General features: G+C 34.2%; 1 protein-coding gene across 6 annotated transcripts in view; it reads left to right on the top strand.

Annotated features, from left to right (window-relative positions):
• SPAG9 (sperm associated antigen 9) overlaps positions 1–23,961 on the top strand; it is a 138,073-nt gene that overhangs the window by 90,591 nt on the left and 23,521 nt on the right. For all 6 annotated transcript variants that reach the window (XM_077164789.1, XM_077164788.1, XM_077164790.1 and 3 more), the window contains 10 exons: positions 8,640–8,847; positions 9,393–9,492; positions 12,151–12,272; positions 18,410–18,467; positions 19,479–19,631; positions 20,116–20,167; positions 20,924–21,054; positions 21,684–21,740; positions 22,582–22,755; positions 23,807–23,936. In XM_077164789.1, the coding sequence (XP_077020904.1) occupies positions 8,640–8,847; positions 9,393–9,492; positions 12,151–12,272; positions 18,410–18,467; positions 19,479–19,631; positions 20,116–20,167; positions 20,924–21,054; positions 21,684–21,740; positions 22,582–22,755; positions 23,807–23,936 (1,185 nt within the window). The remainder of the gene's footprint in view (positions 1–8,639; positions 8,848–9,392; positions 9,493–12,150; positions 12,273–18,409; positions 18,468–19,478; positions 19,632–20,115; positions 20,168–20,923; positions 21,055–21,683; positions 21,741–22,581; positions 22,756–23,806; positions 23,937–23,961) is intronic.

The following is a 23,961-nucleotide window of genomic DNA, read 5'->3' as shown; positions in this document are numbered from 1 at the left end:
TCTGTGATTAAAGATCCCTAGTATAAATTTTTTAATTTAAAATATTTAAAGCCCTAACCCAGTTTCAAAAATATTTTTTATTTTGAAATAATTTTAGGTTTACAGAAAAGTTGCAAAAATGGTACAAAGTGCCTGTCTACCCTTGACCAAACCTCCTCCTAACCCCTACCCCACTGGCATCATCTGATCTGATTTTTGTCTCTATAGTTTTGCCTTTTCCAGAATGCCATATGAGTAGACTCATTCGTCATATAGCCTTTTAGGCGTGGCTTCTTTCATTTAGCAAAATGCATTTAAAGTTCAGCTGAGTTGTATAAATCAATACTTGGTCCTTTTTTATTACTGTGTAGCATTCCATTGTATGGATACGCTGCAGTTTGCTTATCCATTTATCCATTGAAGGTCATCTGGATTGTTTCCAGCTTTGCAATTGTATGAGTTGAATTGCATCCCCCAAAATGATATGTCCAAGCCCTAACCCGGGATACTTATGAATTGAACCTTATTTGGAAATAGGGTCTTTGTAGCTGTAATTAAGTTAAGGGCAATGAAGTGAAATCAACTTGGATTTTGGGTATACCCAAAGATGTTAGTCTTTGAAGAGAAAGGAGAGGGAGAGATTTAAAGCACATAGACAGGGAGGAGAGACAGAGAGAAAAAAGGACGTATGAAAATATAGGCAAATATTGGAATTGTGCAGCCCCAAGCCAAGGAACGCCAGGAGTTTTCACAGCCATCAGAAACTAAGAGAGGGGCTTGGAATGGATTCTGTATCAGAGCCTTCAGAGGGAGCCAACCCTACTGACACCTGATTTTGTACTTCTGGCTGTGAGAACTGTGAGAAAATAAATTTCTTTTTTTTAAGCTACCAAGTAGGTGGTAATTTGTAGCAACAGTCCTAGAAAACTAACATAGCATATATGAATAAAGCTGCTATAAACATTCCCATAAAGGTTTTTGCATATACATACATTTTCATTTCTCTCTTTTTTTTTTCATTTTTAATGCAGTTTTACTTAGCTATCTCTACACACCATACAATCCAAAGTATGCAATCAGTGTTTCACAATATCATCACATAATTGTGTATTTACCACCATGATTTCACTACCAGAATCATTTCTAGGACATACACACAACTCCAAAAAAGCAAATAAAAAGAAACAAGAAAACCCATACATCCTATTCCCCTTACCCCTCCCCCCTTATTGACCACTAGCATTGCAGTGTATCCAATTTTTTTTTCATTTTTAAAATTATTTTCTATTGATATATATTGTATATTCACATACCAAGTAATCATCCAAAGTGTACAATCAGTGGATCATGATACCATTATATAGGTTTTTTTTATCATCACAATTGACTTTTTTTTCCCTTTTTTGTGAAAAATAACATATATGCAAAAAGGCAATAAATTTCAAAGCACGCTGCATTTTTTAGTTATAGAACAGATTTCAGAGTTTAATATGGGTTGCAGTTCCACAATTTTAGGTTTTTATATCTAGCTGCTCTAAAATACTGGAGAAAAAAAGAAATATCAATATAATGATTCAGCAGTCATATTCATTTGTTAATGAATTGTGATACTTCTCTGTGTAACTCCGCCATCACCTTTGATCCTTCTCTTACTCTTTAGGGGTATTTGGGCTATGCCCATTCTAACTTTTTCATGTTGGAAGGGGCTGTCATTAATATAGGGGGATGGAACTAGTTGATGTTCTAGAGAGGCTGGCTCCTCTGCATTTTAGAAGTCCCTGGTCCAGGGATCTGGAGGTTGTAGGTTTCTGGAAAGTTACCCTAGTGCATGGAACCTTTGTAGAATCTTTTATAATACCCTCGGTGTTCTTATTTTCCCCTTTTGGTCAGGACGGCATTGTTGATCTTGTGCTAGGGCCAGGCTCATCTCTGAGAGTCATCTCCCACGCTGGCAGGGAGACTTTCACCCCTGGATGTCATGTCCCATATAGAGGGGAAGCGCAGTAATTTCACTTGCAGAGTTGGGCTTGGAAAGAATGAGGCCCTCCAGAAGTAACTCTTAAGCATACTATAGGTAGGCTAAGCTTCTCTGCTACATACATAAGCTTCACAAGAGCAAGCCTCAGGATCAAGGGCTTGGCCTATTGATTTGAGTATCCTTAATGGTTGATGCAGTATCAGGGGTTTCCCCAGTGGTAAAATTTCATAGTTCCATATTTTTTTCTCCCATTCCTCGAGGAACTTTGCCAATACTTTTTGAATATCTGCTTAATATACTCTGGTATGTATACAGGCATTACATTAAGCTATACATGCTTATGTATAGGTTATACAAGATTAAAAGCCCCCATTCTTATTCTCGGCTCCCTGTGTTTTGATTGTTTAAATGATCTGTCAAGACAGGTTGATTTAGATTATGTGCTACAGAAAATTTCGGTTATGGACACCCTTCTTCTTTTGGTCTCAAAGAGTAGATGAGATTCTAAAATATAAGCAGTGTTTTTCTTACCCCTGTATTCTGAATTACCTGAATTCCAACCTGATTGGCTCCATTCTTATCTCTAAATACCTGGTTATACCTATATAAATCAGATTCTCAAAATCCAGAAATAACAATTATCATTCCAGACTAAATGTGATTGCTATAAGCGCTTACAATCTAGGCCCCTGTTTTCTTATAAGTATTTTCTGTTTGAGACCCATACAATATTTGTTCTTTGTTTCTGATATATTTTGTTTCGCCAAATGTCCCATAGGCTCTTTACAATGCTGCATGCCTCACAACTTTGTTCTTTTTTTGCAGCAGCACAATATTCCATCATATGTATACACCATCATTTGCCAATCTACTCCTCAGTCAGTGCATCCTTCAGCCACCTCCATTCATTGGGCATCATGTATAATGTCCATAGTCAACAGTCCATCAATACTCTTAATTTTAGATAATTTCATTTTTCCCAAGAGAAAGATAACCATAAACACACCCTCACCAAATAGAAAATCTAAACCTCCCCTTAACTCTTGTCCTTCCCCCCATTATTTACCCCTGGTGTTGCTGTGGTACTATTGATGTTTTCCTGTTAAATATAGCCCATAGCATGCAATAACGTTTAAGTGTAACCTCGTTAGCTAACCATTCACCCATCTCTCGCTTCCATGTTTCACTAGGTCCTCTATATTCTGTATTATAAAACTCCAATTTTACCTTTACCATGGTCATAAAAGTGGAATCATACAGTATCTATCCTTTTGTGTCTGGCTTGTTTCACTCAGCATTATGTCTTCAAGGCTCATCCCGTCTTGTCATGTGCTTCAGGATGTCATTTTGTTTTACTGCTGCATAATATTCCATCATATGTATATACTGCATTTTGTTAATCCACTCGTCTGTTGATGGGCACCTGGGTTGTTTCCATCTTTTGGCAATTGTGAATAATGCTGCTATGAACATTGGAGTACAAGTGTCTGTTTATGTTACTGCTTTCAGCTCTTCTGGGTAGTGGTTTTGCTGGGACATAAGGCAACTTGTTATTTGGTTTCTTAATGAACTGTCGAACTGTCTTCCGTAGTGGCTATACCATTACAAATTCCCACCAGCAGGGCATAAGTGACCCGATTTCTCCACATCCTCTCCAACATTTGTAGTTCCCTGTTTTTTTAATAACAGCCGTTCTTATAGGTGTGAGGTGGTATCTCATGGTAGTCTTGGTCTGCGTTTCCCTTATAGCTAATGAAAATGAGCATCTCTTTATGTGTTTTTTAGCATCTGTATCTGTTCTTCAGAAAAATGCCTATTCATATCTTTAGCCCTTTTTATAATTGGGTTGTTTGTTCTTTTGTTGTTGAGTTGTATATTTTCTTAATGTATACAGGGTATGAAACCTTTATCCGATGTGTGCTTTTCAAATATTTTCTCCCATTGAGTTGGCTGCCTTTTCACCTTTTTTGACAAAGTCCTCTGAAGTACAAAAGCCTTTGATTTTGAAGTGTTCCCGTTTATTTTTTCTTTTGTTGCTTGTGCTTTGTATATAAAGTTTAGGAAGCTACCTCCTATTACTAGGTCTTGAAGATGCTTCCCTACATTTGATTCAAGAAAGACTGATGGGTCCAAACACCTCTGTGTGCTGGGCAGACACATGATGACTGGCTTTCTCTCTAGGCTTCTTGTTTCAAAGGACTTTGCTGGGACCATTTTCCTTCTGCATCTCCAAAGGTCTCTAGCTGTGTGGGCTCAAAAGCTTTCTCTAAAATGACTCCCCCCTAAAGAACTCCAGTAAGCAACCCACCCTGAATGGGTAGAGTCACATCTCCATGGAAACCACATATTCAGAAGGTCCCACCCATAATTGAGTAGGTCGCATCTCCATGGAAACAGCTTAATTAAAAAGATCCCACCCAGCAATATTGAATGAGGATTAAAGAACGTCTTTTCTGTGACAATACACAATAGTTTCAAACCAGCACACTCTCATATTAGCAAAGTAAGAATATACAGATGGGTCTTTTTATCCTGAGAGAAATACAAAGAGATATGTACAAATATGTGGACACCTAGTAAATATATGATTTTTTTCTCTTTTATAATACTTCCCTCTTTCCAGGTCAGCACTTGTCTTAAACCTCTGAAAGCTCTAGAACAGGAGGTAAAAATGGTGTTTCAAAACAATTTGCAAGGTACCCGGGTGGTTCAGTGGTAGGGTGGTTCAGTAGTAGAATGCTCACCTTCCATGCAGGAGACCAAGCTTCGATTCCTGGATCATGCACCTAAAAAAAAAAATCAATTTGCAAAAAGAAAATGAAAGTGTTTAAGTATTGGTTACCTCCTCATCATTCAACAGTCACTACCCAGTTTGGAAGACTACTGATATTAGTCACTGAAATACTGAAAAAAATTACTTCCTTTACAGTGGTTACAAGGCTTTACTGTAAACTATAGTTTTCTTCTTCCCTAAAGTAAGCATTTTAGCCCTACACCTTAGGTGTCACAGTCCTTTTCATGTTTTAAATTGAACGCTCTTGAAGTTACTTTATTTCATACTCCCAGATCCACAAATGATATTGGGAAATGGGCTTTTGCCAAACTATTATGTCTGTGAACTCTTGTCAGGGATACTAAGTAATTTTGTCTTTAAAGGTGAAAATAGCCAGGCTTTTTTTAAATTTTTGTTTTTTAATTAGGTACATTCTCTTCTTGAGTTTTATTTGAGAGGTAAATGTCAAGTACAAGATTGATCTCAGATTATTTTTCAAATAGTTTCAAAGGCCTGTTGTTTGTCGTAGATGCAGATGAGCTTGATGGTCTTCTAGGGCTTTCTGAATCCAAAGTCTTCATAACTTAAGTGCTGTTCATTTACTACCGTTTCTCAGGAACCTGAACTCTTTATTTTACATTTATTTTTAGATGTGTTTTATGTTCCAAACCTTTAAACAGTGGAGATTCACATATAAACAAAACTTTGAATCAACCAGGGTAATATATTAACCAAAATAGTACCATTTGTACTTTTTTTTTTTTTTTTTTTTTTTTTTTTTTTTTTTTTTTTTTTTTTTTTTTTTTAAGACAGAGAGAAGGAAGGAAGGATAGAAGGAAGGAAGGAAGGAAGAAAGGGAAACATCTTTTAAACATTTTCTTGTTTTTTATTGTATTCTGTTTCTCCGTTTTTGTTACATGGGCTGGGGCCGGGAATCGAACCGAGGTCCTCCGGCATAGCAGGCAAGCACTTTGCCCGCTGAGCCACCGCGGCCCGCCCCTGTACTTTTTTTTAAGATAAATTGAGTAGTGCTCAGGGTGACTTGTGTTTATTTTCGCTATAGGACTCTATAGCTCCAGAAACTTTCCTGTCAGTTTTTCTGACTCAGCTCCAAACAAGCTAATTTTCTTGACTTTGATTTTTATTGGATATTTCTGTATTAGGTGCCAGTCACCAGTTTAAGGAAATAGCATTTTTGTCTTTTAAGGGAAGTGGAGGTTGTCGTAGTGGAGAATTGAGCTTTTTGTTTCCTGGGTTTGACTTCCTTCTCATTGGCAATCAGCCTGGTATATGAGATGCATTGAAGAAAGTAGTTGGCTGTAGAATTCAGCTATTTTTTATTAATATATGGTCAGTATGCTAATAGATAAAGTATAGATAGTTATTTTAAATACAAATTAATAGTGAATGGCTAGCTCTCAGATCATACATAGTATTGTTGCCAATGGTTACTTTTTTTTGAAAACTTTCTCTCATATTGAAAGATAATTTCATCTAGTTATAATAATTCAGATTTAAAACCAATTTATTTTTATTCTTTAAAAATAGCACATGCCCATTGTTAAAAAACTTGGAAAGAACAAAAAGCATTATAAGCAGGAAAGAAATTGCTACCATATCTATTCACCTTATATTCCTTTTAAAGAAATGTTGAGATCACAATTCATACGGTAGTTTTATATTGTTTTTTATAAATTTGTCTGATTCCAAATTAATGAATACAAATTGTAACCCATACCAAATTCCAAAATCTGTTCTACAGCTCATTGTTGTGCTGTGCTTTTTTTTTTTGTATATTCATCATCATGATCATTTCTTAGGACATTGGCATCAATTCAGAAAAAGAAAACAGAAAAAATTTCAAATATACCATACCCCTTACCTCTCCCTTTCATTGATCACTAGCATTTCAATCTACTAAATTTATTTTAACATTTGTTCCCCCCATTATTGATTTATTTTTAATCCGTGTGTTTTATTTATCTGTCGATATGTGCTGTGCTTTGAAATTTATTGCTTCTTTGTATATATGTTATTTTTCATAAAAAAAGAAGTCGATTGTGATGATAAAACGATATTTATTCCTTCTAGCCTCCTATATTCTGGAACAGCTAGAAGGAAAAATCTGAGTTGATGGTATGGTAGTTCATGACAGACTCTGGGATCTGTCCTGTAACTACTTGTTGAAGAGTACTTTGAAAACTATTGCTTTTTTCTTTCTTTGGTTTGTATATATGTTATATTATACAATAAAAAAGTTAAACTATTAAAAAAAATCAATAAATACATAAATGCTAACAGGAAGAAGGTAGAAATCACACATGATCTTACTACTCAGTTGAAACCACTATTAAAATTGTCATATTTGTCCTAACAAGTTTTTCTAGGCATATGTACAGTTGATCATTAGTGTACAAAACTTTTAATCCCCCATTATCTTTGTAAAATATTGTTTGAATACTTTGCATCTCAGTAAATATTATTCTGTAAGTTTTTAATTGCTATACAGAATTCTGTTGTATGGGTGTGCTGTAATTTGCTTATCTCCAATTTGGGATATTTAAATTCTTTGCAGTTTTTTTCTGTTATGAATAATACAGTATAGATTTCTGATTATTTCTTTGTAAGTACACATATTTTTCCAATTTAACATATAAGCGTTTCCTATGTCATTGTAAGTTCAACTTAAGTATTATATTCTAACATATGGATATACCATTTTATTTTTTCTTCGTGTCCCAATAAAATCCTTTTGGGTATTTTCTCCTCCATTGTTAGATACAGTCCAGGATCAGTGTTGAATTTAATTGCCATTGTTTCTTTAGTCTCTTTTAATAGCTATCATTTTAAACACTTGTTATGTGTGAAACACATTGCTATGCCTTTATGTAGAGTAATTTATCATACTCCTATGAAGTGTAGGTACCATTACCTCTGTTTCACAGATGGAAAAATGTAGTCACAGAAAGAATATATAACTTACCCAAGGACATACTTTTAGTAATAGCAAATTCTCTTAAATTTACCCTAAACCTAACCCTAATTACTCCGCCGCTGCTGCAGCTTTTGCTGTTATTGTTGTTGTTAAACTTTTTGTCTGATTCTCTTTTCTTAAGACTTAGGTACTTGGCCCTAAAAAAACTCTCTCATTCTTGGTAGCCATTGGACAATTGTTTTTAATTATTTTGAAAATCTGATGAAAGCAGTTTTTTTTCCTCCAGAAAAATGCATTATATATAAATTTTTGCATAAAATTTCAGTCTGCACATGTGCCTCTTGAAGTCTGTCTGTAGATCCTGGAATAGTTACCAAAAGTTATGAGTCTATAAATCACATGGGTAGCTTGTTAAAATGCAGGCTACCTGATCCCACTGTGCAGAGTTTGGTGCACCATGTCTGAAGTTGGTCTTAGCATGTGCCCTTTAAATGAACACTTAAGATTGTTTAGATACAGAATGTTTTAGGACTATATGTAACAAAATTCTATGCTGAGATTAAGAATTTGACTATTCTACTGCTGTTGAAAGGCACCTATTAGACAGTAAATGCTTTAAAGACTATCTTATCAATTAATCAGATAATATTAAAACTGACATTAAAAATCTGATGCTGACATTAACGTGTAATTCTATTTCTAATATCTCCATTCTACTTTTAGTTTCAATATCTTCTGTTTAGAAGAATCTTGTGTATGTCTGGAAAAATGTGATGTGTTTAGATATCTATTTCCCAATTATTTGAAAATAGTCTTCAGAGATTATTGGCTTCCTTTTGTAATCGGTGACTCTTTACCCTTTTTTTTTTTTAATGGAACTGTCTCTGGACAGGTGTATATTTTAATCCATTTATAAATAGGTTTAGAATAAATGACTCATTTAAAAATTTCTCCTTAATTGTTCCTGTTTGTAGGATGAACTTTCTGATGTTAGCCAGGGAGGATCTAAAGCTACCACTCCAGCATCAACAGCTGCTTCAGATGTGGCAGCAATTCCTATTGATACTCCCTTAAAAGAGGATAATGAAGGATTTATGAAGGCTACAGATGCAGCAAATAACTTGGAGATAAGCAAGCATATTGAAATACAGGTAGCCCAAGAAACTAGAAATGTATCAACTGGTAAGTGATCCTAGTTCTTGACTTAGTAGCAAGTATTCAATAAACCTAGATGATGTGGGCATGAGGAAATACCTCTTAATGGTTCTGCCTCTTTAGATGTATAGAATAGGTGGATAATTCATTCTACACATTTGTAAATAAGCTTTGAAAAGGTGATGATTAAATAAAGTTTGGGAGAGAAAAATGTTACGGGGTTGAAATGCCTGAAAGGCAGGAGAACAGTCCTTTTCTGTCACCTTCTTACCTCATCAGTCTTTGTCTTTAGTTTCTCTTTATTCCACCCTTACATAGGGGAAAAAAGAAGTTTGGGCCTGGGATATAGTGCACCATGTGTCATGAGAAATGCAAATAAACACTTTCTGAGTTACTTATTAGGTTCTGATATTGACTCAATATGTGACATGTTGTCCAACCTTGTGTTTCCTAGAACCCACTCTTTAAATGCCTCTCTAACTGAATGATATATTTAACACCACAGAAGCAACAAGATTTTCATATTAGAGGCACTGTGTGATATATGCATTGTCGTCTTGTCCTTTCCTAAGGCTCTGCTGAAAATGAAGAGAAGTCAGAAGTTCAAGCAATCATTGAATCCACTCCAGAGTTGGATATGGACAAGGATCTCAGTGGATATAAAGGCTCAAGGTACACTATATAACATATTAAAACAGTTTATCCTTCCTTTCCCCCACCCACAAAAGGACCCTGTTTTCTGATTTCTAACCAGTCAAAATGGATTTAAGTGTTTTGCTGAAGAAATATTGTTAATACATTACAGTCTCTATTTGAAACTGGACATTGTAAATGATTTAAAATTTTTGTGAAATGTTAGCTCTTTGTAGCATTAAGGATCAGGAACATATGTAATGATGGGGAAAAAATGATAGCTAATAGACATCCCATATTTTCTGTAACTTGAAGAAATGAAAGAAGCAGAAGTTTTTCTAGACTTAATAAAGCCTTGAATTTGTTTGTGTACTTTGTTTCTTTTGTTTTGTTTCCTATGTATATCTCACTAATTCATTGACAGATACTGTAGGAGTGTGGCCAAATGCCAAACATTTCTGTGTCCTGGAGCTCTCTGTATTCTCATGTTCTGGTCTAGACTGTTTTGTCTGCTGGTCTTGGGATTTGTCCTCACTATCATCCTGAGAATTTCTTCCATCTCTTTGCTCTGTTGGATCCTCTTTTTGCTGGATCCCAGGTCATCCTGCTTTTTTATTTATAACTTTGTTTTGACAGAAAATATTCTTCACTAACTTTCTGGGTAAGGGGTTTCATGGAAAGTAAAATTTTTTAAGAACTTGAATGTGATGAATGTTATTTGAAGTCATGATTGATAGTTTGACTACTTACAGAATTCTAGTTTGGAAGATGTATTCCCTCAGATTTTTCAAACTGTTGCTTTCACATTGAGTCTAGTGTGGAACCAGTTGGATTTTTGCTTTTTCAAATCTTCTCTCAAGAAGCTTTTAAAATTTTTATTTTATCTTTGCTTTTTGTCTTTTTGTAAAGTATTCATGATCATGTGCTTGTTGTAGGGGTCTGCTTTTATTCCTTGTATTTTCTTGTTTATAATAAGTCATTCCATCAGAAAATTATCTCCCAGTTCTATGAAATTTTCTCTTTATTTCTCCTCAGTTTTGTTTCTTCCTCTCTCTTTTTGGAACATCTGTTAGGTGGATATTGAATATTCTGACCTGATCTTCATTATTTCTTTTCTCCCTTGTCTACATCTGATTTCTGGGAGATTTCTTCTACTTTATCTTTTAACCATCATTGTTTATTTTCTACCTGAAAGATATGCAACATTTATTCAGAGAAATATAGTTTAGTTTAGTTTTTTGGGTTTTTTTTTTCCATTTAGTTTTCTTGTAGAGGGCTGATTTAAGTGTCTGGTACTTTGTAGCTGCTTTGCTCATCTTTAAGTAAACAGCACTGATTCTCCAGCTTGTTCATAGAGTTTCGCTGGGAAAATAGAGGTCCCAGTATTCTGGAGTATTGGCTCTGAGTCTCTGGCTGCTTCTTGTGCAGTCTTTTATCTATCTATCTGTTTTTTTTGCACGTGTCCCCCCACCCCTACCCCCCTGCTACACAGAGATTCCTGGTACCTTCAAGTCCTAGGCTTTTCAGGGATTCTGGTAGCACAATGACTTCCTTCCCACAAGGAAGGAAGCAAATTGGTCTCTGCTTTCTCTGGTCTATCAAATCAGTTTCTTCTGTTTGTGCATCCATTTTCCATCTTACAATATTTTGTTCACATCTTAACTGTTATAGTTTATTTTTCTGTTCTGTAGATGTATACCTTTTTAATTCCTTTATGGTAATTTTAGCCTGATTTCCGACTTAATGGGTGATAAATGACTATGTTCAGTCTACCATGTTTAACTGGAGATCCCATATAGAATTTTTTCTGTCAATATATCATTAATACACAAATAAGCATGCTTTCTCACTTCCCTTCCCAGCCCTGCGAAAAAAGGGCTCATATCATTATACTGTTTTACAACTTGTCTTTTTGAAAAACCTTTATATAATGGGTTTCTTTAGTTTATAAAGCTCTATTTTACTGTTTTTTTAACTATGAGTTAAAAACTTAAATTTTATATGTATATCCATAACATATTTAATCTTAGGTTGTTTTGCTTTTTACTGCTGTAAAAATGCTGTTCTGGTCATCCTTTTACGTACACAATTGCCTTTTTGTGGCTGGATTTTTTTCTGTGACATTTTGTATATGAAATTTGCAGGTCAGTGGCTATTAGTATTTTAAATTTCATAGATGCTGTTAAGTTGCCCTTTTTAAAAAAAAAATGCCAATTTATACCCTGGACAGTTAGAGTTAAGATCATGGGTTCTGGAGCAGACTTCTGCCTCATACATTCATTTGTTGTATGACCTTGGTAAATTCCTTAAACCTCCACTTTCCTCACCTATGAAATTGGGATAATCACAGCACTTACTTTATTGAGCATTTGTGAGATTAAATAACGTTATCTAGGTAAAGTACTTAGACTAGTTCCTGGTTCACAGCAAAGTAGTGCTCTGTTAGAGAGACTACTTATGATCATTTATGTTTGCTAACATTTCACAACTAAAACAATCTGTGTTTTCTTCGCCAGTCATCTCTGTAGAGTTTAATGGTATTTCTTAGGAAACCTTTGAGGAAACTTATTTATTTACGTTTTGTATTAAATGTAAATTATAGTTTAAAAATTGTTGTGTTGCTTAGCCCAGCATTCATTTTATAGTCAAAAAGTCTTTGTAATTTGTTGATTTGGCTTCATTGTTTTTGTTGCATAGCACTCCTACCAAAGGCATAGAGAACAAAGCTTTTGATCGCAATACAGAATCTCTCTTTGAAGAACTGTCTTCAGCTGGCTCAGGCCTAATTGGAGATGTGGATGAAGGAGCAGATTTACTAGGTATGACAGCTATTCTGAAGAAGTATCTTAGTGTTTTAAAATAGATTTTTAACATGATGTAATTGAAAATTCCTTTAAAATGTCCCTAACTGCCCAATGGTGCAGGGCTATTAATTCATTTTTAGGTAATTGCTAGAAAAGTATTCTTTGAGATAGTGACAGTTTTAAATGGAAGCATCTTTATATATCAATACTCCTAAAATTGAACTGCATTTAAAATTTTTATTTGAATTTATGTAATATAATTTATTGAACTCCTGCTATATTCCAAGTACAGTATTACACATAAAGAACACTGTGATCTGTGTATGGGTGTGTGTGTGTGTGTGTGTCAGTGTATTGATTGATGGATTGTTAGTTCTTGGCTTAAACAAATTTCAGTAAATACTGTTGACCTTAATTAAATAAGAAAAAAATGTATAGCACTTGCTTTTTCTGGCATTTCACAGAGATTATGTTTTAGCTCTATTGGGAAACAATTATTTTAAAGTGTGTTTTGCTGAAAAACATGTAGTGATTGCCTCTTCCACTGTCTGATGATCTTTGCCAAATAGCTTAACCTGTCTGGGTCTTTTGCGTAAAATGAAGGCACTGGACTCTAATACAGAGGTTAGCAAACAGTGGCCCATGGGCCAAATCCAGCTTACTGCCTGTTTGTACAAATACTTTTATTGTCTGTGGTTGCTTTTGCACTACAATGGCGTAGTTGAGTAGTTTGCAACAGAGATCTTATGGTCCATAAAGCCTAAAGTGTTTACCACCTGAACTTTTATAGAAAAAGTTTGCCAACTTCTGCTCTGGGCAATAATTACATGATTCTGACTCACATGAATTAACTTTGGTATACCTTTCTTATAATTTAAGACCTTACAGAAATTGAAAACCTTACACAATTAAAACCCCATGCTTTTGGAATAGATATTTGTCTTTGAAAATTTTTACATCTATTAATGTAATTACAACACAGACTACATTGTTTTCAAACAGTGCTGTTTGTCAATTCTTTTGAATATAGAATGGCATTGCTTGCATTAATTTAAGTTAAATTTACTATTGATCACCAATTTTGTCCTTGACAATGTGAAGTATATTTTGAAAGAAACATAAGTTCTGCCCAAATATAGCTAACAATTTATTAAGAAAGATGGAAAGTATATAAAGTATAACTATTACGCATCAGACATAAAGAGACTCTCACCATTAAAGTCTTAGTAAAGCATTGAAAGAAATTAAATGAGTTACATTTCTCAAGGAGGACTAGAAAGATAAATGTAAAAATGGAGTGTTCCAGAGTGGGCCATGGTGGCTCAGCAGGTAGAGTTCTCGCCTGCTGTGCCGGAGACTTGGGTTTGATTCCTGGTACCTGCCCATGCGGAAAAAAAAAAAAAAGTGGAGTGTTCCTTAAAAGTTAACTTAAACAGAATATAATTAAACTTAACAAATTGTTTCCCAAAGTTCACTAATCTTGGCCCTTTTGTTGATATGATAAGTACATAGCCTGTTCCTATGATATATATTATTCATTTTTCTCATTTTTAATGTAGTAATTTAAAGAGACAACCACAACAGTTTGTTTTATCTTGGCTGGTCTCTTATTTCTTGTCTTCCTTGTTTTCAATGACCCTTTTCTTCATTTAATTTAGTTCCCACATTCTAGAACATGGGAATCATATATCCAGCTCTTGGGATTTTCTTTCTCTTGATTATCTTCTAAATTTTTAGTTTTCATATCTTTACTAATTTCTTCTTATTATATATATGTATTTTTTTTTTTTGGCATGGACAGGCACCAGAAATCAAACCCGGTCTCCAGCATGGCAGGCGAGAACTCTGCCACTGACCCACCGTGACTTGCCCTCTTATTATAATTTAAATTAACATGTTCAGGTCTTTTCCACTTAAAAATAAAAATATTGCCCTCCTCTGACCTTACATTTTCCACTACCTACCACCCTGCCACTCACTTCCCATTTCTAGTCAGATTTTTATATAATAACATTAAGTGTCTGTTCTGTTACAGGCACTGTTCTAGATGCTTTTGTGATATATCATTGAACAAAACAAACTTCTTGAAAGTGCTCCTGCTTCAATTGTCAGAATTTCCACTGTCCCTCTTACTTCTCATCCCACTGCTATCTAGCATTCTCCCCATACATTCATCATTGTCTAAAACTACTCTTGCTCTGGTCTTCCATAACCTTCTTGTTTGCTCTATCCAGTGGTTCCTTCTCACTTCTTACTTCACTTGTCCTCCCAGTAGTATTTGTCTTTAAAGCTATCTTTGCTGGGTTTCTGTGATATCAGATTTACCTGTATCCTTTTCTTCCACTTTGGCTGTTCCTTTTCAGTTCAGTTCAGCTACTCTTCTGCCCATCCTTGAGATATCTATGTTCCATGTCTCCTATCCTAGGCCTGCATCTTTGTTTGGGAAATCTTATTCACTCATTGTTTCTTGGCTTACATGACTCATTACTCCTAAGTCTTGTTTTATTTTGTTTTCTAACTTTTTTTAATTTAAAAATATAACATATATGCAAAAAAGCAATAAATTTCCAAGTACATTTTAACAAGTAGTTACAGAACAGATTTTAAAGTTTGGTATGGGTTACAGTGCCACAATTTTAGGTTTTTACTTCTAGCTGCTCTAAGATACTGGAGACTAAAAGAAATATCAATATAATGATTTAGCACTCATACTCATTTTTTAAAGCCTACCTTCTGTATATAACTCCACCATCACCTGTGATCTTTCTCCCACTCTTTAGGGGTATTTGGGCTATGCCCAGTCTAACTTTTTCATGTTGGAAGGGGCTGTCAATAATATGGGATGGGGGGATGGAACTAGTTGATGTTCTGGAAAGTCTGGCCCTTCTGCATGTCAGGCCTTAACTGGTCCAGGGTCCCATCTTACTCCCAAATTTTTAATCTTCATCCCAGATCTTTTTCTAGTGCCCGAGACTACTATATCCAAACTGCCTAAGTATACACCTCTTAGATGATTTATAGAGATTTGCACTTGAGCCTAAAGCTCAGTTCATCATCGTTGTTGTCCTGTCCCCCAAGACTGCTTTTGTGCCAACATTTGCTATCTCAGTTCTCCATCCTAGATATTTTTTGTTTTGCTCACAAGCAATTACTGAAGCTTGTTTTTTTTCCCCCTTTCCTAAATATGCATTTATCCCTCTTGCCTTCACTTAAATGATGGATCTTCTAGGAATTCTGCCTTGCTCCCATAATTAGTTTTATTGCCCCTGAAATGTATTCCTGTGGCACTGCTTTTTACCTCTTATGCCACTTTTTACACTTTACTATAATTGTTTATATGTCTGTCTCCCTGGATAAACCATAAGCTCAATTGGGCCAAGACATCAGTGTCTCTCTTGATCACCGTTGAGGCTTTAGCACATGGCACAGCAGCTAAGCAAAAGGACTGCTATATTCAAACAGTTTGGTTTCACTTCTAATTTGTTGTTCTTCACCTTTGGTGGGTTAAAAATCCTTTACAGGAGGTTTTATAAGAGAGCAGTATAGTTTTGGCAAAATGCACATATAGAAATAGGTTAAACTGTGCATTCAATCTCAAAGGTTACTAAATAACTCTGAATCCCATCTATGGACCTAGGTTGAAAAGCAGTGCTAAAATTCCAAGTGAGATTTCTATGATTTTTAAAACTGTCAGGCAGCCTTTTATTTTTAATAGATAAGGTTTCAAATATATATTAGCTCTATGCTATGCTCTAAGTCTTGAATAGAAACGGGCCCACTTCAAGTTTTGTTTTTCTTATATTTAGTTAGTTTTTGTTTATATATTTCAAAATGAAAATAGTTTGATAATCCTATTGACCACATATTAAATCTGTACACCAGATTTAAGAGGCCTCTTCATTGGGAATTTGTAAATTTAATGTAAGCTTTAGAAACTGTTCTCTAAGGATAACGCATCCCATATAGTGCATATTTCAATTTTTTCCTATTTGTAATATGTACACATTATTGCATTTAGTTAATAGTTCTCTACATCTTTTCAGTTTCTCTGTCTCTTTTCATTTTAAGATAAATAAGTTTAGTTCTTACTTTCTGAAAACTATCTAATTGAAATTCTTATTCATTTTTCTCTTGGGCTGCTTACCCAGGGGAATATTCTGGTGTGTATGCTTTTAAATACTTAAATATTACTGCATTTTAAGCTTAGATGTTCTTGGCTGCTGTTCTCATTTGCTTTCTCATCAGTTTTTCTGCTTAGCTTTTTCTTTTTTTTGGCCTTGCATATGTTTCAGCTTTTGCTCTTATCTTTCTATGCTTGGGAGTTTTTAGCAAATATATATTAAATAAACTTTTTTCAACCAGTCTAAGCCCTATTTCTTCTGTCTCTATAACTTTATTGAAAAGCTAACATTAGTGTTATATTTGTAGATTTGTATGTATCTTACCAGAATTCATTTTGAAGTTGAAACTTGGAAATTTTATTAGTTTGTCTTTATTTTCAGTTTTCAGAGAATATATAGATAGATGGATTAAATAAACTACTATTTCTGATACTAAAATCTTCATGGTAGAAATACCCTGATCTTTGAGAATATTACGCCAACAAAATAAGTATCCTTATGTATGGGAATTTTTAGCATTCTTTGTTTTTTTTTTTTTAACGACATTTTGATCTGTTTATAGTATTAAATAAAATAAAATGGCTGCCTCTATTGGGTGGTACCGGGAGCAACCCCTTTCTGAAAAATTATAGGGCACTTAAGGAAGACAAAACAATTGATTGCAAGGATAGGACCTTCTGACCATTGCAGTTTGAGCAACATTTAGTAATAGATAGTCATTTAGTAATGTCCAGTAGAGACAGCCTATCAGAAATGGATAAATATCTCATACTAACCAAAGTCTCTCTGTTCATTCTTAGGTTTTTAAAAGTCAACCTTAAGTCACCTAGAGTATTACTTTTTTTTTGAATAAAGGAACCAGTTAATCCCTTTGCCTTACATAGTTTTCTTTAAAAATATTTCTTCTTTCTTTAGTTGGGTTAATTTCACTACTTTAATTACACTATAATTTTCCAGCATTAGCTCACAATTTCTTAGGATAAGTAGGTGGTGGTTTTTTTGGTTTGGTTTTTTTTTGCTTTGTTTGTTTTTATAACTTTCTGAGATATACATCCTTAGTGTATTATCTCATTTCCTCAGTTATTTTATGAGCAGGAAATCAAATTGCTTCCTTCTCCCTAAAGATCACTACATTGGATCTTGCATTGAATATTCTACATATGTATGTTATAGTGCTCATTAAAATAGTAAGCATGATTGTATAAAATGATAATGAATACTATAATTTCATAGATGTCACTTTGAAGGGAACTTTATGTTGATTTCGGGTTTTCAGGCTAATATTTAATTTTATAATAAATAGTGAGAAAGAATTGCTGAAATATGTATTTCTTTAGGTATATCATAAAGTATCGTATAGATGAAGGAAATCATCTTACCTTTATTTTCATCTTTTGCACATCATTATGCATTAAATCATAGCGTTGTTCCAGGTGTTTTTCCTATCATGCATAAAACTTTATAGACCTAATAATCTATTTCCATGTTGTTCTTACATAAAACATTTCTTGTTCTTTGTTTTTGCTTTACATGGAATGCATGGGCTTTAAGACCATAATTTCTTTGGTAAGGTTTCATCTGCTTTGGGGTTCTGTCTCTCTTTGTCCTTGTCTCTGCCTATTCTCTATCAGTGAGACCTAATTTTAAGGCAGCAGCCTACAATATCAGCTATGATTTGAAAACACTTCTGAACCAAGTTAATATCATCTCCCCCCCTCCAAAAAAAATAATGCTGTTTGTTAGAATATTTGGCAGAAAAGTCTTGTTCCTTTTCAAATATTCTCTATGAGAATAAAATATAGACTAACAGTTATAAAGCATTGGCCAAGAAAATCTTTAACTTTGTTTTGTGATAGACAATTATTTATAATTTTATAATCCACACAAGTAAATACTTCAAATAAAAATATAACAATATAAGATTATTAAAGGACAGATAAAATTTGTAGAATAAAGTTTTGAGTATAGCTTATTATATTGTAAACATACTTTTTTGTAAGCTTATTTTTAAAGTCCTTTTCCTTTTAATAGGAATGGGTCGTGAAGTTGAAAATCTTATATTAGAAAATACACAACTGTTGGAAACCAAGTAAGTATATACAGAATTTTAACAGGGAACAAATAATACCAAATTTCCTTATAAGTCAGTGATTATTCATTTAACACAGTATTTATACAGTCTCTCTACCCCTGTGTCATTCCTCTTCTTTGGATGTATGCATGTGCATGCACGCATGTGTGCACACACAAAAATAGGTAATGGGACCTATATTTTGCAAGTGGATGTTTCAGTGCTTTATTACAAAAACATAGATTTGCATCTCTGTTCCACTCTACAAATACCCATGCCTTTCTGTTAATCTTCTAAATGTGTTATACACTACCCTGGGATTTGTCAATTTTCTTACCTCTTTTCCTGGGATTCCTTTTGTTTTAGCACAAATGTTCTGATCTGTAATCAGTCCACCCTCTTCAAAGCGCTCCTTCATACTTTCAGGTTCTCTAGTGTAATTTGTGGGGTCTTAGACGCTCAAGTATACCAAACATCTATTGTATATAGTTTAGTGGAATAGATCTGTCATGTGGAAAAGCAGGTTAGGACCCTTTGTCAATTTGCTGTGTTAGAGAAACTATAGAATATCTGTGGATATTCAGGACAGAATGAAGCTATAATGAGATCCGAGGCAGACTGTATCCAAAAGAAACTTAGATTTTTTTTCCAGTGTGGACTTTTTTCTCAGTAATTATTATAGGTAATTTCAAAGAATAATTTTACTTTATTTCTTTAACAATATCCTTTCAGAATTTATTAATAACAGTACCCTTACAAATGCTATTTTTAAAAATGTTTAGTCTTCTGGCTTTTTTATTAGTTGGAGGCCTCCCTTTCTTTATTTGTTTATTCTTCATTTTTGGTAAGTGGGAAAAGTAAAATTAGACCATTGAGTGTTATTTTTACCTTTATCTAGTAAGCAACGTGAGGTAAAATGACTAAAAGTATTCAGTTATGATTGTATAATTACTTTGGTTTACAAAAGAATAAGCTGAGAGAAGGGAAGAATTTTTTTTTGTAATGATGCACTTGAAATATGTTTCTTAGAAATGCTTTGAATGTAGTGAAGAATGATTTAATAGCAAAAGTGGATGAACTGACCTGTGAGAAAGATGTGCTGCAAGGGGAGCTGGAGGCTGTGAAACAAGCCAAACTGAAGCTAGAAGAAAAGAACAAAGAATTGGAGGAAGAGCTTAGAAAGTAAGATTTGATCGTATTGTTCTAATCCAAACTCTTTTTGTTGGAGTGCTACCGGAAGTTACAGGTATAACCCTGAGATGAAGGCTTTCCCCCACTGAAGGCAGGACAAGCCAGGAACTGCCTGGATGGGGTGAAGCATCATGGCCCATCGCCTCTGCTGTGAGCAGATCCCTCCGTCTACCAGTGTGCTGTCCAAATGGTATCATTTATATGTCTGCTGGGATGTTAAAAAAGTTAGAACTGTTCAAATAGCTTCATTTTGATAATAATAAAATAAGGAACATTCAGTATTTTCGATCATCTAGCTTCCTTTAGTACCTGACTTTTTTTGGGAACAGTATTACAGTAACATTCCCCTATATGAAGGTGGCTAAATACGCTGTTTAGAAAAGAAAAGAAATAACCCTTTGATGGTGGTTAAAATTGTTGATCTACTCTTTCGTCCTTTAAAACCCAATTCATACAACTTTTTTTCCTCCACTAGAGCTCGTGCAGAAGCTGAAGATGCAAGGCAAAAAGCAAAAGATGATGACGATGTAGGTTTACAATCTTCTACTTTTTTCTTACCAGTTTGGTATTTTGGGAAAAATTTTCTAATTAAGCTTCAGAAACAGTTACTATAAGTATTTAAAAAGGAAAGTCAGAAGGCATGTTATGAATAACTCCTGCTTCCACCTGGTGCCCAAATGCTAAAAGCTTTCTAGACACATGCAGGTTTTACTCCATAGTCAACACTCCATATTCTCCCTAAGCAGAGTTCTAATTAAGAGAGTTGTCTCCATCTTGTTCTGTTTCTGTTGATATTTTATTAACTCTTATAGTTGGTTATCTTGATAGCTAGCCAATGAGTTTATTACCCTTTATGGTGATCTGGGTATAAGGATGGGTAGTTTGTAAGCAAACCTCATTTGGAATGTAGCTAAATGACTTGAAATTTTTTAAGAACATAAATTTAAAATCATGTTGGTAGGGCAACATTTCTAGGTACAACTCAGAAGAGCAAATTAACTTTGTATAGAACAGTTAGCTTTTTCTTTCATTCAGAATCTTTGTAACTTCTTTAAAATCTGTTCTGTTATATTCTGAATTTCTATTCAGAAATTGTTTTTATTCATAAGCAGTTATTTGTCTTTGTTGATTTTATTTTCTTGAAGACCATTTTTCTTTAAGTGATCAATTAAATTAGAAATTAAGTAATGTTTAAATGCTTAAAAAGATTTTACTTAAGTCTGAAATTAATACCAAAACAGATAAAGGCTCCCAGAGTGATCTGTAGTCCTTTTTTATTACAGAGTGATATTCCCACAGCCCAAAGGAAGCGGTTTACTAGAGTAGAAATGGCCCGCGTTCTAATGGAGAGAAACCAGTACAAAGAGAGATTGATGGAACTTCAGGAAGCTGTTCGATGGACTGAGATGATACGGTTTGTATGAGCAATGTTTTGGTGTTTTTCTGTTATTTCCTGTGTTTGGGTAGTCCTTCATTGAGAATGAGGGTCCTACCTCTGAGCCCTTTGTGCCATTTACTAAGACAGACTTTCTAAAATAACGCTCAGAATTAGTAACAGAATGGTATCAAAGTAGGCGCCTTTGAGCCATAAGGGCTCTTGGGAAAGAGTGTTCCTGTGACTTCTAAAAGGTTTTTTTATTATTACTTAGGAACAATGGTCAATTTTCAAGAGAATAAAGAGATAGACACTCCTGAATAATGCCAGGAAAAGATAAAAAAATATGTCAGATACCATATAGGGAAATAAATAATTTTTACTCAGTGTCTTCCTGTGAAATACATGACTCTTATTTAGAGTCATGTACTACCCATGCAAAACACCTTCACTGATATTTTTCAGCCAATTGGATCTTATATCTCCTCTTATACTGCCATCTAATGGTCAGTATTCTCAATAATGTTATTCCTTACTTTAATTTAGGAAGGGCTGTAATTGATAACTTATTTAAGGTTATTTTTTCCCATGAACTTCTTGGTTCCCTTGTTCTCATTTATATTGCATTTTTTTGTTTTGGTTTTCCTTCTTTTCTTTTTTAAATGTAGGGCATCAAGAGAAAATCCAGCCATGCAGGAAAAAAAGAGGTCAAGTATCTGGCAGTTGTAAGTATCTAAAAACAATTAAGGACATTAGACAACATTATGAGACAAAAAGATAACAGTCAAAATTTATTTCTAAGAATGATGTGTCCATTTTTTTTCATTTTTAAAAATTTGGAATAAATAGCTAAACTGAACTTTTTCTTCTTAATGTGTAGTGTGCCAACTCGGTAAGGCTGTTCTCGAGGACTAAAAAATATGTTATCGTAAGGTGCATCATGTTGGTTGTGCATTTGGGTGTATTCTCTGCTAAATTAGATAAAGTAATATTTATAAAATTGATAATTACCTGAATCCCCATTTAATTGGTTACTGATTCACTGGTTTTATAATTGTAAGGAAATTCACAAAATGAAGATGAGAAGTTTAGCATGTATGTTAAAATGGTAATAATATGTGTTCTAATATTTTATCATAAGACTATTGTTAGAATTAGTGTACTGAGCTTTGGTTTAAATTACTTAGCCATAACCTTGCTGATTAACAACTACTCTGACATTGCACCAAGTAGGTGCTTAGTAAAGGAACCATCTTATTTCCTGGGTGGGTGAAGTTCCCTATACTCAGCAGTGTCTGCCTTTCATTATACAAATTGCTAATTTAAGAATCGTTTAATTCTAAACAATAGTTTCTCCTCCCTGAATGTCTTGAGTTTGACTGTATGTTATTGCTAAGGCTGCCAGTGTGTTGATTGCAAAAAATGTTTTTGCCAGCTTCTAACTCATTGCCTTGTAAAAGCACTCTGAATTTTTCTCGAGCATAAAGAAGTTTGGGGAAAATCAAGGGTTGTTCTTCATAGTGCATGTGGTGTACACACACACACACACACACATCATTTTTTTAGTTTCAGCCGACTCTTCAGTTCCTCAAGCAATACTACTAAAAAACCTGAACCACCTGTTAATCTGAAATATAACGCACCAACCTCTCACGTTACTCCTTCCGTCAAGAAAAGAAGCAGCACCTTATCTCAGCTTCCTGGGGATAAGTCCAAAGCCTTTGATTTCCTTAGTGAAGAGTAAGTATTTTCCAGAGTAGTGGAAATAAGTAGCCCTAAATAAGATAGCAGTTCAGAGTGTACTTGTTCCCTTAACAGATTAGCTCTCTAAGGATGCATGTGAATCTAAAAAGAAACTATTTCTGTAGCTTAACTCTGTTTAAGTAAATGACTTATACTCAATACTTTTTTATGAAAATTGGATTCACAATTTCATAAGGGGAAAGAAACTTTTTGTATGCCTAATTTCTGCTAGTGTGACAGCATTTATAAATATTAATATAGATGAAAAAGGCCTATATAAACATTTACCTTAAGTGTTTGAACATTTCCTTTGGTGTCAGACTTGGTTTTCCATTCCAAAACTCTCCTACTTATTAGGTGCGTGAATTTGGGCAAATTAACCTCTCAGAGCCTCAGTTTCTCTGCCTTTCTTAAAATAGGTATAATAACCTATCTCAAAGATGTAAGGATTAAAGTATAGAATACTTGTAAAGTCTCTGACACATAAATAGATTTTTTAACGATGTTATAAATGGCAACTTATCTCACAAAAATTTAAAAGACTAATAGAAATTATTTTCAGAATCATTTTCCTGTTTTGCTCTATGGTTCTAAAGCTGGCCAAGTCAAATTTGTATCTGTGCCTTCTGAAACAAGAAGTTAATGGTATCTAAAATTTAACCTATAATATTTTTCCAAGAACAGTCTATTTTTATTGATCTTTTAGTCACTGTAGTACATTCCCTGGATTAGGAAATAATAGTTGTTGAAGGGGCAAAAAAAAAAATGGAGCCCCAAATTATTCTCTTTCATATAGTCAAATATGAAACCTGATAGAAATTTCATGGCTGATAATTCAACTTAATGTAATAGGCTGCTTGCTAATCTGTTAAAGCTTGGGCACAATGTTCACTGCACAAAAAAAAGCTTTAGTCTGTCACTTTTTAAAGAGTAGTTATCTGGAATAAACTAATTTGAAATCATGTAATTGTTATTTTAACGATTTTAGAGGGAGAGGGGAGATAAAACAGTTATTCACTAAATTTTTTAAAATCCCTTTTCCTTTTAGAATTGAAGCTAATTTGGCCTCACGCAGAGAACAAAAGAGAGAACAGTATCGTCAGGTGAAGGCACATGTTCAGAAGGAAGATGGTAGAGTACAGGCTTTTGGCTGGAGTCTGCCTCAGAAGTACAAACAGGTAATATGTGAACATGATAAGAGCA

This window comes from Tamandua tetradactyla, chromosome 6, assembly GCF_023851605.1.
Source record: "Tamandua tetradactyla isolate mTamTet1 chromosome 6, mTamTet1.pri, whole genome shotgun sequence".
NCBI lineage: Eukaryota > Metazoa > Chordata > Mammalia > Pilosa > Myrmecophagidae > Tamandua > Tamandua tetradactyla.
This window is presented reverse-complemented; position numbering and strand designations above follow the sequence as displayed.